Source organism: Cherax quadricarinatus, chromosome 1, assembly GCF_038502225.1.
Source record: "Cherax quadricarinatus isolate ZL_2023a chromosome 1, ASM3850222v1, whole genome shotgun sequence".
Lineage (NCBI taxonomy): Eukaryota > Metazoa > Arthropoda > Malacostraca > Decapoda > Parastacidae > Cherax > Cherax quadricarinatus.
Genome location: NC_091292.1, coordinates 101445446 through 101463590, shown reverse-complemented (window position 1 = coordinate 101463590; position 18145 = coordinate 101445446). Strand labels below are relative to the sequence as shown.

At 44.2% G+C, this 18145-nt stretch overlaps 1 protein-coding gene across 1 annotated transcript in view; it reads left to right on the top strand.

Annotated features, from left to right (window-relative positions):
* The window catches only part of LOC128689167 (uncharacterized), an 18059-nt gene extending 286 nt beyond the window's left edge, over nucleotides 1–17773 (top strand). Inside the window, exons 2-5 of the mRNA XM_053777314.2 lie at nucleotides 3953–4217; nucleotides 4920–5025; nucleotides 10248–12542; nucleotides 14286–17773. Of these exons, the coding sequence (XP_053633289.2) occupies nucleotides 4933–5025; nucleotides 10248–12542; nucleotides 14286–17138 (5241 nt within the window). The 5' untranslated portion in view covers nucleotides 3953–4217; nucleotides 4920–4932 and the 3' untranslated portion in view covers nucleotides 17139–17773. The remainder of the gene's footprint in view (nucleotides 1–3952; nucleotides 4218–4919; nucleotides 5026–10247; nucleotides 12543–14285) is intronic.
* The last annotated feature ends 372 nt before the right edge of the window (nucleotides 17774–18145 follow it).

Here is an 18145-nt window from a genome sequence, read left to right as displayed (position 1 = left end):
ATATATATATATATATATATATATATATATATATATATATATATATATATATATATATATAGGATGGGCCCATAGCCTCGGAGAAGTGGATAAAAAGGCTTCAAGGAAGAATATTTGGATTTCTTCCTGAAGCCATTTGAATATTCCACTTCCCCTACCACCCCATCTTTTAAATTATTTATATATATATATATATATATATATATATATATATATATATATATATATATATATATATATATATATATATATATATATATATATATATATATATATATATATATATATATATATATATATATATACATATATATATGCAATAAGATCACAGTAAACAGGTGATTTCAAAATATGCAAAACAACCACTCTGAAAGAATAGAGAAATTCCAAGCGCTTTCGTAACTACTCACATTATCAAGGAACTATGAAAGTGAAGCATCCAAGGAAGCTATATAAGGGGTCCGGCCAGCACCTCACTATCAGATCCCACAACGGTTAAACACGTGACGCGCGGCGAGCCAACTTGGATAGGTCCTTTGCACAACTCACCCCCAAACTTTTGTACCCAAGAATATTTAAAAATTATTTGTCCAGTGTATTATTAAATTCTTCCCAAATTCTATTAATTATAGATGGATCTAATTTATATAAACCAAAGGAAATATTCATATTATTGTCAAAACTGCTTTTTATGAAACAAGATTCAATTATATTCCTGTCGACCATGGACTTGCTAGATACATATATATATATATATATATATATATATATATATATATATATATATATATATATATATATATATATATATATATATATATATATATATATATATATATATATATATATATATATATATATATATATATATATATATGTATGTATGTATGTATGTATATGTATATACATATATCAGTCATCGTTATTGCACTATTGACTTAAGAACATAAGAACATAAGAAAGAAGGAACACTGCAACAGGCCTACTGACCCATGAGAAGCAGGTCCGTGTTTCCCTTTCCCATCCCCCCAATTAGCCAAATAACTCACCTAGTCAGGTCACTTCCACTTAAGGAAGGAGCAAGGTATAAAATCTAGTAGCACAAGCCAGTCAAGTCTAATTTACACCCACCCACACCCACTCATGTATTTATCTAACCTAGTTTTAAAACTACACAAAGTCTTAGCCTCTATAACTGTACTCGGGAGTTTGTTCCACTCATCCACAACTCTATTACCTGAATCTGAATTTTTCCAACTGGAAACCATTGCTGCGAGTCCTGTCTTGGCTGGACTTTTCAGCCATTATTCAGTTTCCTTGTGGATTTAGCGCTTACTTATGAGAATAATAATAAAGAGTCAATCCTGAGATCCTGACTCAGTGAGAAACATTTTAGTCACAATTCATGGAATTTCTTTCACAAGCATTCACAACTGACTCTCGAGTCCTTGACGTGGCTTTTTGAAGACGTGTTGGGAATGTGTGACCATCAGTGATCAGCTGAAGGAAAGGCAGGAGAGAACTCTTCACCTGCTTCAAGGCCTCATTTTGGTGGGTCTGGGTCCAGGACTGATCGAAACCTGTGTTACAGTTCCATCTCCATGTTGTGGGTTGGGAATTGTTGATTCTTATAGTATTGTGGAGGCCATGGTATTGTGGCAGCCATGGTATTGTGGAGGCCATGGTATTGTGGCAGCCATGGTATTGTGGAGGCCATGGTATTGTGGCAGCCATGGTATTGTGGCAGCCATGGTATTGTGGAGGCCATGGTATTGTGGCAGCCATGGTATTGTGGAGGCCATGGTATTGTGGCAGCCATGGTATTGTGGCAGCCATGGTATTGTGGCAGCCATGGTATTGTGGAGGCCATGGTATTGTGGCAGCCACGATATTGTGGAGGCCATGGTATTGTGGCAGCCATGGTATTGTGGCAGCCATGGTATTGTGGAGGCCATGGTATTGTGGCAGCCATGGTATTGTGGCAGCCATGGTATTGTGGAGGCCATGGTATTGTGGCAACCATGGTATTGTAGCAGCCATGGTATTGTGGCAGCCATGGTATTGTGAGGCCATGGTATTGTGGCAGCCATGGTATTGAGGCAACCATGGTATTGAGGCAGCCATGGCATTGTGGCAACCATGGTATTGTAGCAGCCATGGTATTGTGGCAACCATGGTATTGTGGCAGCCATGGTATTGTGGCAGCCATGGTATTGTGGCAGCCATGGTATTGTGGCAACCATGGTATTGTGGCAGCCATGGTATTGTGGCAGCCATGGTATTGTGGCAGCCATGGTATTGTGGAGGCCATGGCATTGTGGCAACCATGGTATTGTGGCAGCCATGGTTTTGTGGCAGCCATGGTATTGTGGCAGCCATGGTATTGAGGCAACCATGGTATTGAGGCAGCCATGGTATTGTGGCAGCCATGGTATTGTGGCAGCCATGGTATTGTGGCAACCATGGTATTGTGACAGCCATGGTATTGTGGCAGCCATGGTATTGTGGCAGCCATGGTATTGTGGCAGCCATGGTATTGTGGCAGCCATGGTATTGTGGTAGCCATGGTATTGTGGCAGCCATGGTATTGTGAGGCCATGGTATTGTGGCAGCCATGGTATTGTGGCAGCCATGGTATTGAGGCAACCATGGTATTGAGGCAGCCATGGTATTGTGTCAACCATGGTATTGTGGCAGCCATGGTATTGTGGCAACCATGGTATTGTGGCAGCCATGGTATTGTGGCAGCCATGGTACTGTGGCAGCCAGGTATTGTGGCAGCCATGGTATTGTGGCAGCCATGGTATTGTGGCAGCCATGGTATTGTGGCAGCCATGGTATTGTGGAGGCCATGGCATTGTGGCAGCCATGGTATTGTGGCAGCCATGGTTTTGTGGCAGCCATGGTATTGTGGCAGCCATGGTATTGAGGCAACCATGGTATTGAGGCAGCCATGGTATTGTGGCAGCCATGGTATTGTGGCAGCCATGGTAGTGTGGCACCCATGGTATTGTGGCAGCCATGGTATTGTGGCACCCATGGTATTGTGGCAGCCATGGTATTGTGGCAGCCATGGTATTGTGGCAGCTATGGTATTGTGGCAGCCATGATATTGTAACAGCCATGGTATTGTGGCAGCCATGGTATTGTGGCAGCCATGGTATTGTGGCAGCCATGGTATTGTGGCAGCCATGGTATTGTGACAGCCATGGTATTGTGGCAACCATGGTATTGTGGCAGCCATGGTATTGTGGCAGCCATGGTATTGTGGCAGCCATGGTATTGTGGCAGCCATGATATTGTAACAGCTATGGTATTGTGGCAGCCATGGTATTGTGGCAGCCATGGTATTGTGGCAGCCATGGTATTGTGGCAGCCATGGTATTGTGGCAGCCATGGTATTGAAGCAACCATGGTATTGTGGCAGCCATGGTATTGTGGCAGCCATGGTATTGTGGAGGCCATGGTATTGTGGCAGTAATGGTATTGTGGCAGCCATGATATTGAGGCAGCCATGGTATTGAAACAGCCATGGTATTGTGGCAGGCATGGTATTGTGGCAGCCATGGTATTGTGGCAGCCATGGTATTGTGGCAGCCATGGTATTGTGGCAGCCATGGTATTGTGGCAGCCATGGTATTGTGGCAGCCATGGTATTGTGGCAGCCATGATATTGAGGCAGCCATGGTATTGAAACAGCCATGGTATTGTGGCAGCCATGGTATTGTGGCAGCCATGGTATTGTGGCAGCCATGGTATTGTGGCAGCCATGGTATTGTGGCAGCCATGGTATTGTGGCAGCCATGGTATTGTGGCAGCCATGATATTGAGGCAGCCATGGTATTGAAACAGCCATGGTATTGTGGCAGCCATGGTATTGTGGCAGCCATGGTATTGTGGCAGCCATGGTATAGTGAAACGAGAATTCTAATCTTGGAAAAACAATGATCAGATATAAAGATGGCAGTGTGAGGAGAGACACATACGGAGGAATAAGAAGAGACGAGGAATCGAGAAAGTAGATGTGGAATGATAAAGAGGGAAGTACAGAAGAATATAGCGTGTTGCTAGGAGACTGTGGGAGGAAGAGCTGTGTGGAGACGTGTTGGAGAAGAGACACTGGGCCAGGATGGGTCCCTGACCCTTCGCCAACGTCAACATCACCAACGTCAACATCGCCAACATTGTTTACAACGTCAACATCTGAGAGCATTGCTGTAAGTAGCTACTTGCGACTTAATTTGAATCTTCCTGTCGTATAAAAATACAACAAAAAATGTATATAATAGATTAGAATATTAGAAATAGTCCAGCAAGTAGTAGTAGTAGTAGTAGTAGTAGTCGTAGTTGTAGTCGTAGTAGTAGTGGTGGTACTAGTAGTCGCAGTAGTAGTGGTGGTACTAGTAGTCGTAGGAGTAGTGGTGGTACTAGTAGTCGTAGTAGCAATAGAAAACGTAGTTATATTCGTAGTCGTAGTAATAGTAGTAGTAGTAGTCGTAGTTGCAGTCGCAGAAGTAGTAGTAGTATTATTACTAGTAGTAGTAGTCGTAATTGTAGTCGCAGTAATAGTATTATTATTAGTAGTAGCAACAGTAGTAGTATTAGTAGATGTTATATTAGTCGTAATAATAGTAGTGTACAGTGAACTATGCAGAGTAGTCAGTACCGTAATTATACAAGCTCGGTAGACCTGCTTGTAGTTAAACCTTCCAGCCAGTTCTGTCTCTCCTGTAAATCCCACGTTATTTTTTTTTCAATATAGCATAGTATATTATTGGAGGATGGGGAGAGAGCCTTGTGCTCTACTGTTCTTGCCTCAGACACCTAGATAATGTGCGATACTTCGTAATCTAAGTAATGGTATAAATAGTTTTTCCTAGCCCTCATGCTCAGTAGTTTTACCATCTTCTACCCAACAGCTCCGTGCCCAGGATGTTGCTGTTGATGATGCTGGGATGGGCACTCATCCTCCATCCTGCCCGGGCACTCTCCAAGTTTACCCCTCCCATCTCACATCCACTTCACGTAAGTAACTCTTCAAGAACTATTACAAACATAGGTACAAACACAAGACCTTTGGTACCTGGTGGTAAGACAACTCACCAGTAAGGTAACGATCACAGAATAATGAAGATCAATGTCAAAGTTTTTTTCTTTGAGAAAGAACAAAGTGAGTCCACTCACTGTCGTTAGCTTGCAAACTCTTACAAAAAAAAAGGGCTAGTATATAATCAGCCATAGCAAGAGAGAGACTGACTCTAGACCAGAGGTGTCAGTATAACACCAATTCCTATGGATTAAACCCCAAGGTTCGCCGTATGACCCCCACAGGTTTAGCGCTTCTCTAAGAATTCTGTAAGACATACGTGTCTTCATGTTGCTCCAACATGGACCGGTGGTCCAACACAGACGGGGGTCCAACACAGACCGGTGGTCCAACACGGACGGGGGTCCAGCACGGACCGGGGGTCCATCACGGACCGAGGGTCCACCATATGTATTGTAACAATTTAAGAATGAAATACACACACACACACACACACACACACACACACACACACACACACACACACACACACACACACACACACACACCTTAGGTCACGGTCACAGTCGCTTTTATCACCCCCACAATAGCTAGGCTCATTGCACCGTCTCTCCTACTTTTGTCAACTGTAGCTACGCATTTCCGCAGTGGCGGAAATGTTATATAATAGTGTTATGAGTAAGAACAGACGAGCGAAAGAGAAATGAAAAAAAATAGTGCAGAAAATTTCACTCACTTCTGATGTTGTTTAGAAGTTTACGTACAGGTGGAAGGTTGTTCGTGAGTTAGAGGAAAATTGAAGTTTGGAATGTTTGTGTACGTGAATTCGAAATAAGTCGTAATTAACGAGTGTCAACGAGTAAGCGGAAGGCTGGATGGGGGTCCTGAGCTGGATCTACTATCATACAGGACCACGGTTCGAATCCCCGTGTAATTATTTGTAGTCACTGGAGAAGAGGCGTGTTTGTGGTGTCTCGGTTAAGTGGTACAATGCTCCAAGTCTATCTACTTTATCCGCAAGTTATTTTATCCACACGTTTCTTTATCCACATGTTCGCTGAGGTGCGGACATCAACTCACTAATTTCAGCAGTTAATTTTCCTTATATCAAAGACTGAATATTAAGTCTCTCACTTTAGCAAGAGTTTCTCACATCGTTAACATAACTTAGCACTGAAAGCAACTTCCATCCTTGAGACTGTCACATCCATCGTATCGAATATCAATCCCTGTTTCTCTCTTTCTGTACGCCTCTTCCTTTCTCTCTCCATCCTCCTCTCTCTCTCTCTCTCTCTCTCTCTCTCTCTTTCTCTGTTCACGTCCTGTACGTCACATTACTTCTAAAGCAGAACAAATATGAATGGAATAGTATCAGTACAGCGTTGCACGCGATGATTGTATTATTGTGTTACAGATAATATGCAACGTCGAACACTAGCAGCCTGTTGCAACCATTTAGGTGAAACAAACGCTGTAGTGACCCGTGTGGTTGGAGTGTATGTAGGGCGCACGATCTGAAAGCAAAAGTTTATGTTTGAGGTCAAGGATCGTTGTTCCATTCATATTAACGTGTCTCTGTGGTGGGGATTTCCCGCTTGCCGGAAGTAAAACAGACGTGTACTCACCTAATTGTGCTTGCAGGGGTCGAGACTCAGCTCCTGGCCCCACCTCTTCACTGATCGCTACTAGGTCCTCTCCCTCTCTGCTTCCTGAGCTTTGTCATACCTCTTCTTAAAACTATGTATGGTTCCTGCCTCCACTACTTTACTTGCTAGGCTATTCCACTTCCTGACGATTCTATGACTGAAGAAATACTTCCTAACGTCCCTGTGACTCGTCTGAGTCTTCAGCTCCCAGTTGTGACCCCTTGTTTCTGTGTCCCCTCTCTGGAACATCCTATCTCTGTCCACCTCGTCTATTCCCCGCAGTATCCTGTATGTCGTTATCATGTTTCCCCTGACCCTTCTGTCCTCCAGTGTCGTCAGTCCGATTTCCCTCAACCTTTTCTCGTACGATATTCCCCTGAGCTCTGGGACTAGCCTTGTTGCAAACCTTTGTACCTTCTCTAACTTCTTGACGTGCTTGTGTGTGTGTGTGTGTGTGTGTGTGTGTGTGTGTGTGTGTGTGTGTGTGTGTGTGTGTGTGTGTGTGTGTGTGTGTGTGTGTGTGTGTGTATGTGTGTGTGTGTGTGTGTGTGTGTGTGTGTGTGTGTGTGTGAGTGATTGTGTGTGTGTGTGTGTGTGTACTCACCTAATTGTACTCACCTAATTGTGGTTGCAGGGGTCGAGACTCAGCTCCTGGCCCCGCCTCTTCACTGATCGCTACTGGATCCTCTCTCTCTCTGCTTCCTGAGCTTTGTCATACCTCTTCTTAAAACTATGTATGGTTCCTGCCTCCACTACTTCACTTGCTAGGCTATTCCACTTGCTGACAACTCTATGACTGAAGAAATACTTCCTAACGTCCCTGTGACTCGTCTGAGTCTTCAGCTTCCAGTTGTGACCCCTTGTCCCTGTGTCCCCTCTCTGGAACATCCTATCTCTGTCCACCTTGTCTATTCATAAGAACATAAGAACGAAGGAACACTGCAGAAGGCCTACTGGCCCATGCGAGGCAGGTCCAAGTCCCTACCGGCTTAAGCCAATGCACCCAACCTAGTCAGGTCAGGTCACATTGACTCATATTCCCCGCAGTATCTTGTATGTCGTTATCATGTCTCCCCTGACCCTTCTGTCCTCCAGTGTCGTCAGTCCGATTTCCCTTAACCTTTCCTCGTACGACATTCCCTTGAGCTCTGGGACTAGCCTTGTTGCAAACCTTTGTACTTTCTCTAACTTCTTGACGTGCTTGACCAGGTGTGGGTTCCAGACTGGTGCTGCATACTCCAGTATGCGCCTAACATACACAGTGTACAGTGTCTTGAACAATTCCTTATTAAGGTATCGGAACTCTATTCTCAGGTTTGCCAGGCGCCTGTATGCTGCAGCGGTTATTTGGTTGATGTGTGCCTCCGGTGATGTGCTCGGTGTTATGGTTACCCCAAGGTCTTTCTCCCTGAGTGAGGTCTGTAGTCTTTGTCCACCTAGCCTATACTCTGTCTGCGGTCTTCTTTGCCCCTCCCCAATCTTCATGACTTTGCATTTGGCTGGATTGAATTCGAGAAGCCAGTTGCTGGACCACATGTCCAGCCTGTCCAGGTCTCTTTGCAGTCCTGCCTCATCCTCGTCCGATTTAATTCTTCTCATCAACTTCACGTCATCTGCGAACAGGGACACTTCAGAGTCTATTCCTTCCATCATGTCGTTCACATATATCAAAAATAGCACTGGTCCTAGAACTGACCCCTGTGGGACCTCGCTCGTAACAGGCGCCCACTGTGATACCTCTTCACGTACCATGACTCGTTGCTGCCTCCATGTCAGGTATTCCCTTATCCATTGCAGTGCCCTTCCTTTTACGTGCGCCTGATCCTCCAGCTTCTGCACTAATCTCTTGTGGGGAACTGTGTCAAAGGCCTTCCTGCAGTCTAGGAAAACGCAATCTACCCACCCCTCTCTCTCGTGTCTTACTTCAGTTACCTTGTCATAAAACTCCAGGAGGTTTGTGATACAAGATTTGCCTTCCATGAACCCATGCTGGTTTTCATTTATAATCTTGTTCCTTTCCAGGTGTTCGACCACTCTCCTCCTGATAATCTTCTCCATGACTTTGCACACAATACATGTCAGAGACACAGGTCTGTAGTTTAGTGCCTCGTTTCTGTTTCCTTTCTTAAATATGGGGACTACATTAGCTGTCTTCCATTTCTCAGGTAGTTGCCCAGTTTCAAGGGATGTGTTGACGATTGTGGTTAGAGGCACGCACAGCATCTCTGCTCCTTCTCTAAGGACGCATGGGGAGATGTTGTCCGGTCCCATCGCCTTTGAGGTGTCAAGGTCACTTAAGAGCTTCTTCACCTCCTCCTCAGTTGTTCGTATGTCATCCAACACTTGTTGGTATATTCCCTCTTGATGTTCCCTTCTGTGCTGTCTTCCCACAGCCCTTCCTGTCTCTAATGTAAAAACTTCCTTAAATCTCCTGTTCAGCTCCTCACATACCTCCTGATCATTTCTTGTGAGTTCTCCACCTTCTGTCCTTAATCTGATCACCTGGTCTTTGACTGTTGTCTTCCTCCTGATGTGGCTATACAACAGTTTCGGGTCAGTCTTGATTCTCGATGCTATGTCATTTTCATACTGTCGCTGGGCCTCCCTCCTTACCTGTGCGTACTCATTCCTGGCTCTGCGACTGATCTCCCTATTTTCGTGTGTTCTCTGCCTTTTGTACTTCTTCCATTCTCTATTGCATTTTGTTTTTGCCTCCTTACACCGTCGGGTAAACCAGGGGCTCGTTCTGGTCTTTCCGTTGTTACTGTTGCCCTTGGGAATAAAGCTTTCCACTGCCTCCTTGCATTTTGTTGTTACATATTCTATCATTTCATTTACTGGCTTTCCTGCCAGTTCTCTGTCCCACTGGACCTCCCGCAGGAAGTTCTTCAACCCTATGTAGTCCCCTCTTTTATAGTCAGGCTTTTCCCATTCAACTCCTGTTATTCTCTCCACTTGCAGCTCTACTATGTATTCAAAGCACAGAACCACGTGGTCGCTAGCTCCTAGGGGACTCTCATGTGTGTGTGTGTGTGTGTGTGTGTACTCACCTATTTGTACTCACCTATTTGTGGTTGCAGGGGTCGAGTCACAGCTCCTGGCCCCGCCTCTTCGTGTGTGTGTGTATGTGTGTATGTGTGTGTGTGTGTGTGTGTGTGTGTGTGTGTGTGTGTGTGTGTGTGTGTGTGTGTGTGTGTGTGTGTGTGTGTGTGTGTGTGTGTGTGTTGTTTTAACTCAGAGATTGTTAATGCATTTTGAATCCAGTTCAACTTAGCTCATATGAATGCTTTCAGCTTCAAGAATTAATAGAATCTATGTTATGGGAGAGAAATTTATCATGGTTAAGGTCAGTGACCTTCATGATAGAATGGTCACTAAATCATGATTTGCTCGTATTGAGTATAACAATTATTTGTATGTCTTATCACTGCATATTTTTAACTTATTCTCTTCACTAGAAAATAGTAATATTCAGGATTCTGTAATTAATATATAAGTACAAGGTGGAAGGCATTGACACTTCAGTTCACTTTATTATTTACGTTTTCCCTCAGGTACCACAGGAGAGGCTTATAGAAATTATTCCCTCAGCAGTGGATTTTACAGCTGTGGAACGCGTGGGCGATGAAGGCGCCGAAGAGAGTCCTCGAGTCGATGACGTTATCCATGAGCACTCGAAGCCCTCCATTCAGGAGAGTGCTAAAGACAGTGTAGACCTCAGAGAAGGAGTCTTACAGTCCTTCATCTCGGCCTTAACTGGAAGTTTCGGAAAGTCTTGGCTGGGAGGTTCCTGGAGTAGCACTTCGAAACCTCCAGAAGACTTGGAGTTCGATGTTCCAAGAACTGATGGCAGAAGAGTCTTCACGTTTAATGGAAAAGGAGATGAGAAAAGCGCCCACGGAGACGGTGAAAATGGCAAGGGAAAGATAGGTGAGAGAGACAGTAGAGTGGATAATGACGGTGAAGGAGCAAGGGAAGAGAGCAGCGAGCGAGATATCACGAGACATGACGTGGTGAGTGTCGAAGTGGAGGAGACGGAAACCTCGAGGAAGGTACACAAGCGAGTTCGTCGACAGGATGATGGTGGTGATGAGGGTGGTGATGAGGGTGGTGATGAGGATGGTGGTGGTGGTGATGAAGAAGGTGGTGGTGATGAAGGTGGTGGTGATGATGAAGGTGGTGGTGATGAAGGTGGCGGTGATGAAGGTGGTGGTGATGAAGGTGGTGGTGATGAAGATGGTGGAGATGGGGATGGTGGTGGTGAGGATGATGGGGGTGAAGACTATGAAAGTGAAGATGGTGGTGGTGAAGATAGTGGTGGTGAAGACTACGAAGGTGAGGATGGTGGTGGTGAAGACTACGAAGGTGAGGACGGTGGTGAAGAGGAGGGTGATGGTGATGATGAGAGTGGTGGTGAAGATGGTGGTGGTGAGGATGGTGGTGGTGAGGATGGTGGTGGTGAGGATGGTGGTGATCCTGAGGCCGAGGATGGTAGTGGAGACTATGATGAAGACTACGATGAAAACTATGACGATGGTGATTATCTCGCCGAGGACTATGAGGAAGATGCCGTTGAAGGTGAAGAAAATGAAGATGCTGATAACAGCGATGGGGAAAGTGAAGCCGGCAGTGGTGACAGTGATTCTACAGGCGATGAAGAATATGATGAATACTATGACGAATATGATGACGAATATGACGGCGACTATGAAGAAGGGAGTGACGAACCTTCTGAAAACGGCGAAGGTGAAGGGAATAAAGAAAATATCGAAGAAAAGACTAAGAAGGAGGATAAGGAAGCAGAAAAAGAAAGTGACTCTACTGGGAAGGACGGTGAGGAGGCAACTGGCGAGGAGAATTATGATTACGATGATTATTACGATGATTATAAGGATGGTGGTGATAGTGAAGTTGATGAGCAGGTCGAGACAAGTGGCCAGGAAGGTGGAAAAGGCGCAGCTGGAGAGGTTGATGGTGGTGCAGGTGGTAAGGGCAGTAGTGGTGGTGCAGGTGGTAGTGGCAGTGGTGGTGGTGGTGTCGAAAAAGAAGTCAGCGACAATCCTAGCACTGACGACGACTATTACGCTAACTACTATTACGACGACTACTACGGCGACTACAACGAAGCCGCTGCCGACGGAGGCGTCGGTAGCGGCGGCGAAGACTTGGCTCACAGGCAAGGAGAGAGAGAATCGGAGACAAGTCAACAAATCGGAGGAGGAGGAGGAGGAGGAAAAGATTACGGTGGCTTCGCAGGTAGTAATAAAAATGGGGTTAATGGTAAAGGAAGTAGTAGTAGTAGTAGTGGTGGTGGTGGTGGTAATAACTGGAGTGGTAGTAAAGGCTCGGGTGGAGTGGGAGATACTGGAACGTCGTATGGAAGTGGTACTGGCAGTGGATCTTACAGTGACGGGACTGTATTTATTGGTGAGGGTGACAGTGGAAGTGCGGGGTCGAACGGCCTCGGGACGACTGTGAACAGCAATATGGAGAACGGGATCGTATCCATCGGCAATGGCGCAGCACCTCTTGTCGGTGGAATTAATGGAAGTGAATCAAATGGCGATAGGATGGTGCCTATGTCCAGTGGCTACCTGGGCAGCGCACCCAATGGTCTTGAAGGCGCGGGCGTTGCTGGAAGCAACTCCCTTCAGAACATCGGTACCAGCGGCCTCGTTAACGTGCCGTTCAATATCCCCCCTGGCTTCACGCCCTCCGGAACACCCACCGGTGTTGCCGGAGCCGGATATCCCGGGATGAGCGTGACCGGAATGGGACTGGGGTCGGTGTCGCAAGTTCCCCCCGGCGTGGAGGTCATCTCCGGCCCCAAGGGAGAAGTGGTTATACAGGTAGGTCAAGTCAGGGCATCAGGCAAGTGCCAAAAATACTATATTATTGTTATTATATTTATGCGAAGCGCTAATCCAAGTGGGAAGGCTCGATCCTCCATCAGCTCATTGTAAGGCAGACACGGTTATATACCATCGTTTTTTAACATAATTATAGATGGGACTGTGAAAGAAGTGTGACTGCTGGGGTGTTAGGGGGAGGTGTGGGATTGAGAGGTATTGAATCTAGTACAAAGTGAGAGTTGTCACAGTTGCCTTTTTTAGCTGATAATACAGTGCTTTTGGTAAATTGTGGAGAGAAGTTACAAACGTTGGTAAGCGACTTTGGGAGGATACATATAAGAAGGAAATTAAAAGCAGACATAGGAAAGAAGAAGGTGATGAGAGTAATAAAAAAACAATTGGATGTCAGATTGGAGGGAGGGAGCATGGATGAAGTAAATGTGTTTAAATATTTGGGAGTGAACTTACAGGCAGATGGATCTATGAGAGACAAAGTGAACCACAGAATTGAGTCATGAAAGAAAGAAGGTGGATGGTGCACTGAGGCATCTGTGGATACAAATAACTTTATCCATGAAGGTAAAAAGGGGAATGGTTGTGAAGCATGGGTTGTGAAGCATGGGTTGTGAAGCATGGGTTGTGAAGCATGGGTTGTGAAGCATGGGTTGTGAAGCATGGGTTGTGAAGCATGGGTTGTGAAGCATGGGTTGTGAAGCATGGGTTGTGAAGCATGGGTTGTGAAGCATGGGTTGTGAAGCATGGGTTGTGAAGGATGGGTTGTGAAGCATGGGTTGTGAAGTATGGGTTGTGAAGGATGGGTTGTGAAGCATGGGTTGTGAAGTATGGGTTGTGAAGCATGGGTTGTGAAGCATGGGTTGTGAAGTATGGGTTGTGAAGGATGGGTTGTGAAGCATGGGTTGTGAAGTATGGGTTGTGAAGCATGGGTTGTGAAGCATGGGTTGTGAAGCATGGGTTGTGAAGGATGGGTTGTGAAGCATGGGTTGTGAAGTATGGGTTGTGAAGCATTGGTTGTGAAGCATGGGTTGTGAAGCATGGGTTGTGAAGCATGGGTTGTGAAGGATGGTTTTTGAAGCATGGGTTGTGAAGTATGGGTTTCGAACGTTGCAGCGAGGAGGAGGCTGCATGCACTGGAGATGTCGTGTTTGAGGGCAATGTGTGGCGTGAATATTATGCAGAGAATTCGGAGACTGGAGATTGGGAGGAGTTGTATTATTCAGAGGGCTGAGGAGGAGTTTCTGAGGGGATTTGAATATTTACCTCGGGAAAGAGGTAAGGAGTGATAGAGGTAGTGGTAGGAGAGGTTGGAGGGAGGGGGTAGAGGATGTTTTAAGTGCTAGTTGCTTGGACATTCAACAAACTTGTGTTAGAATGTTAGGTAGGAATTGTTGGAGGCAAGTGGTTTTTATGACTTGACGTGCTGTTGGAGTGTGAGCAGGGTAACCTTTATGAAAGGATTCAGGGAATAATAATAATAATAATAATAATAATAATAATAATAATGATAATAATGATAAACTTACAGTAGAATAGTAAACCGTGACTGATCATCATATTAACTAATATTTAAATATTTAAAAATTCCACTCTGATACCTTGTGTAAATGTTGTAAGTTTGACAATACAAATCATTCACACGTGTTATTTAACTACGAGGTGTGACTTATGTATTATTTAGTTGCAAAAAATACAACAAAATTTAATTATAATTTTGCTGGGCAGATCCCGCCGGGTGTTGGCTGGAATGACGTCAAGAACTCCCTCACTGACAAGAACTCCCGCAAGACGTGGCGCAGTATCTTGAGTACTGTAAGAAGTCTTCGTCAGCAAGACAGTCTCGGAGATTCTCCCAGCATCAGCGTGGCACCTGTGGACCCGGCACTGGCGGCACCCTCCCAAGTGTCCCTGGAAAAAGTCCAGCGGCTCATCAATGATATGCCTCTCCCTCGCCTTCAGCAGACTCGCAGACGCCTGCAGCAGCTGCTGGCGCAGGCCCGCAGGAGCCAACTCAATATGATGCTGAAGGTTAGTGGGGGAGTGCTGAAGTCTCCCCCAGCAGGAGCGGCACTTCTCACATCTGCTGACGGTACTCAGGTGGTTACTCTCCCCAACACACTAAAGTGGGTGGATGTGAAGGACTCCTTCGCCACCCCTCAGGATAGGAACCTCTGGAAGCAGATCTTCGAGGCTCGTGACGCCAACAGGAGATTGATGCAGGGAAACCTGGCGGAGATCAGGCAAAGCATCTGGCTCGTCGCTGACCAGATCAATGAGAGATTTGATACTCAATCAAAACTCAGGTCCTGGACCGGAAGTAGTAGGATAAAAGACCCAAAGAATAAAAGAAGAAGGTTATTATTACGAGCGATGAAAAGGAATAGAAACAAAAACAGAAATAATGTGAACTTGAAGAAACACAGAAACATGAACGGGACGAAATTAATGATTCAAAATAGCAAATTCAGGAATAACCACAGAAGAGCCAGAAGGCGAAGAAAACGAAAGAATATGAGAAATAAAGACAGGTCTAAGAAACTATTTCCCAAGAGGACGGATAAAATAAAGAATAGATACAATTCTACTGGCTCAGTGCCGCTAGGTCATCCAAGGTCAGAACTCAGGCACAACAAACTGAATGTTAACAAGAAACAAAAACAAGACATCAGGACTAGAAAAGCCATGAAGAAGAACAAGTTAAAGAGGAAAATGAAAAGGAGAAACAGAAAGAAAGCGATAAACAGGAAAATGAAGAAGTTACAGAATAAAATTGGTCAAGGTAGAGCAAAGAATGTGAAGAAACTACAGAACCAGATAAGTCCGGGTAAGATGAGGAAGAGGAAGAAGAAGAAGATACAGAATAAGATGAATCAAGGGAAGAGGAGGAAGATGAAGAAGTTACAGAATAAGATGAATCAAGGGAAGAGGAGGAACATGAAAAAGTTACAGAATAAGATGAATCGAGGGAAGAGGAGGAAGATTAAGAAGTTACAGAATAAGATGAATCGAGGGAAGAGGAGGAAGATTAAGAAGTTACAGAATAAGATGAATCAAGGAAAGAGGAAGAAGATAAAGAGGAAGACACATAATCAAATCATTCGAGGGAAGACGAGGAACGGGAAAAGAAAAAATAGAAAAAAGAAGATTATCAGGAACTACCTTTCAACTAAGAGGAATAAGGGAGAAAGAGGAATAACAAGGGGTAACCTGAGGAAACTGACGTTTGACCTCAACCCAAACAACCTGGAAGATCCTAGAGAACACAGCACCAAGACAACCAGGAAACAGAACACCAGGAAAACCAGGAAACAGAACACCAGGAAAACCAGGAAACAGAACACCAGGAAAACCAGGAAACAGAACACCAGGAAAACCAGGAAACAGAACACCAGGAAAACCAGGAAACAGAACACCAGGAACAACAAACTCGACCTCAAGAACAAACTGAAAGGGAAACCAAAGAAGAACAGAGGGAAGAAGAAAACCAGAAAATACAAAGGGATCAGAAAGGTAAAGAAGAATAAGATGAAGATAAAGAAGAGGAACGACAAGATGAACCAAAGAAAGAGGATCAAGAAGAAACGTCAAAATAATCCAGGACAAGGAGTTATAATGAAGGTTGGTAAAGACAACGGAGACTCGATCACACTAGCAACATCAACAAACTCAAAACTCATCACAAACACAAACAAAGACAGAAACAATAAATCAATGAGGAAAATGAAGAAGAAAAAAAACAAGAAAATATTCGGGTATCACAAAAAAACCCAGAAAAATCTAAAGGAACTCAAGAAAAAAAGGGTAAAGAAACTGAAGAAAAATTTGAAAAGGATGAAGAAAATAAAGAAAAACAAGAAAAAGAACGAAAAAGTAAAGATAAATCAAGCGAAATCTCAAAGGAGAGAAAATAATAACATCAATAATATGATGAATAAAGACAATACGATGAATATAATGCAAAATTCCTTCCTTCAAAGTCAAAATAACAACATTGAAAATATGATAATGACTTCAAAGGCAAACGAACACAAAATAAATAAGAATCAACACAAAAAGATGAAAATGAAAGCAAAAAAGGAGAAATGGGAGAAAAAGATGAAAAACAAGAAGGAGAAAATGAAGATGAAGAAGACAGAGACTGGTAAGAAGCCTCATTTCTCACATGGGTCGTCAGGAGCTGCAGACATCGCAGCCTCCTTCTCTTTATCTTCTCCTTTCTCCTACTCATCTTTATCCTCTCCCTCCTCCTCCTCCTCTTCCTCCGTCTTCTCCCCCGTTTCCTCCATCTACGCCTCCTCCTCCTACTACCCTAACCCAAGCTTGGCCACCACTGCCGACCTGAAGAGCCACCACTTCGACTGGCTCGCAACGCCCACCAAACACGACAACAATCACAACAACAACAGTGTCTTCTCCAGTCTTCTCACCAGTTACAGCAGCGTTGGAAAGAAAGACAAGAAAAACAATGACAACCCATGGAAAAATGATAAGAAAAACAAATCAGACAAGAAAAACAAGAACGGCAACAAAGGAAAGAACAAGAACAAGCAGAACAAGGACAATTTTCCCTGGTTTTAAAGGACCTGGAAGAGTCAGATTTTTTATTGATTAGTATATCACTATTGTTATGGTTATAATAACAGTAAGGTTCCATAAAGAAACATAGACAAATAATGTGATATTAATAAAGCTTGTCAATAAAATAATGAGGCAGAAATAATTAGGATAATTACCGAGTAAGAGTTGAAATCACCTGGAGAGAACAGTAAGCAGTGATAAAGTAATTACTGAGATAAACAGTGATAGCTACAGCCAGTGACAGCTACAGATAGTGATAGTTACAGCCAGTGTCAGACATGGCCAGCGTCAGACACAGCCAGTGACAGCTACAGCCAGTGTCAGCCACTGCCAGTGACAGGCACAGCCAGTGACAGCCACAGCCAGTCTCAGCCACAGCCAGTGACAACCACCGCCAGCGTCAGCAACTAAAAGTACATCATCACATCAACAAACACATCTTTCAATTAAGAAACCTCCGATCTGTCCACTTGTTATATAATACAACATCGTCCTGTACTTTTCTATGCACTATACATTCGTTATCATGATGGAAGATCGTGGCTGCTCTTTCCATTATGTCAACAAGCAATATTTTATAAGTAATAATATATTTTGTAATACAGGGTGTCCACAAAAACATTCCCTGATTTTAAACAGGAATAACATGAAACTTTATTGTAATAATCTCTCACAGTTAGTAGCTTCAGATGCAGGATTTCATTCAGTTTCATGTGGTATAGGGTAGCATTAAAGGCACTCGATGTGCGCCCCTCTGGTTGCTTGGTAAACATCGATGTGATAGTCCAGTTCGGTCCAGACGCTCTGCAGCTTATCTGGTGTTATTATGTGAACTACAAGTGCCCTGCAAGGTCACCAAACCTAACTGTTTGTGACTTCTTTCTTTGTTGGTACGTGAAGAGAACAGTTCACGTACCATCACTACCTGCAACACTGGAGGAGCTGAAAATTTCAATCACTGAAGCAGTTCACATGATAACACCTGATATGCTGCAGAGCGTCTGGAC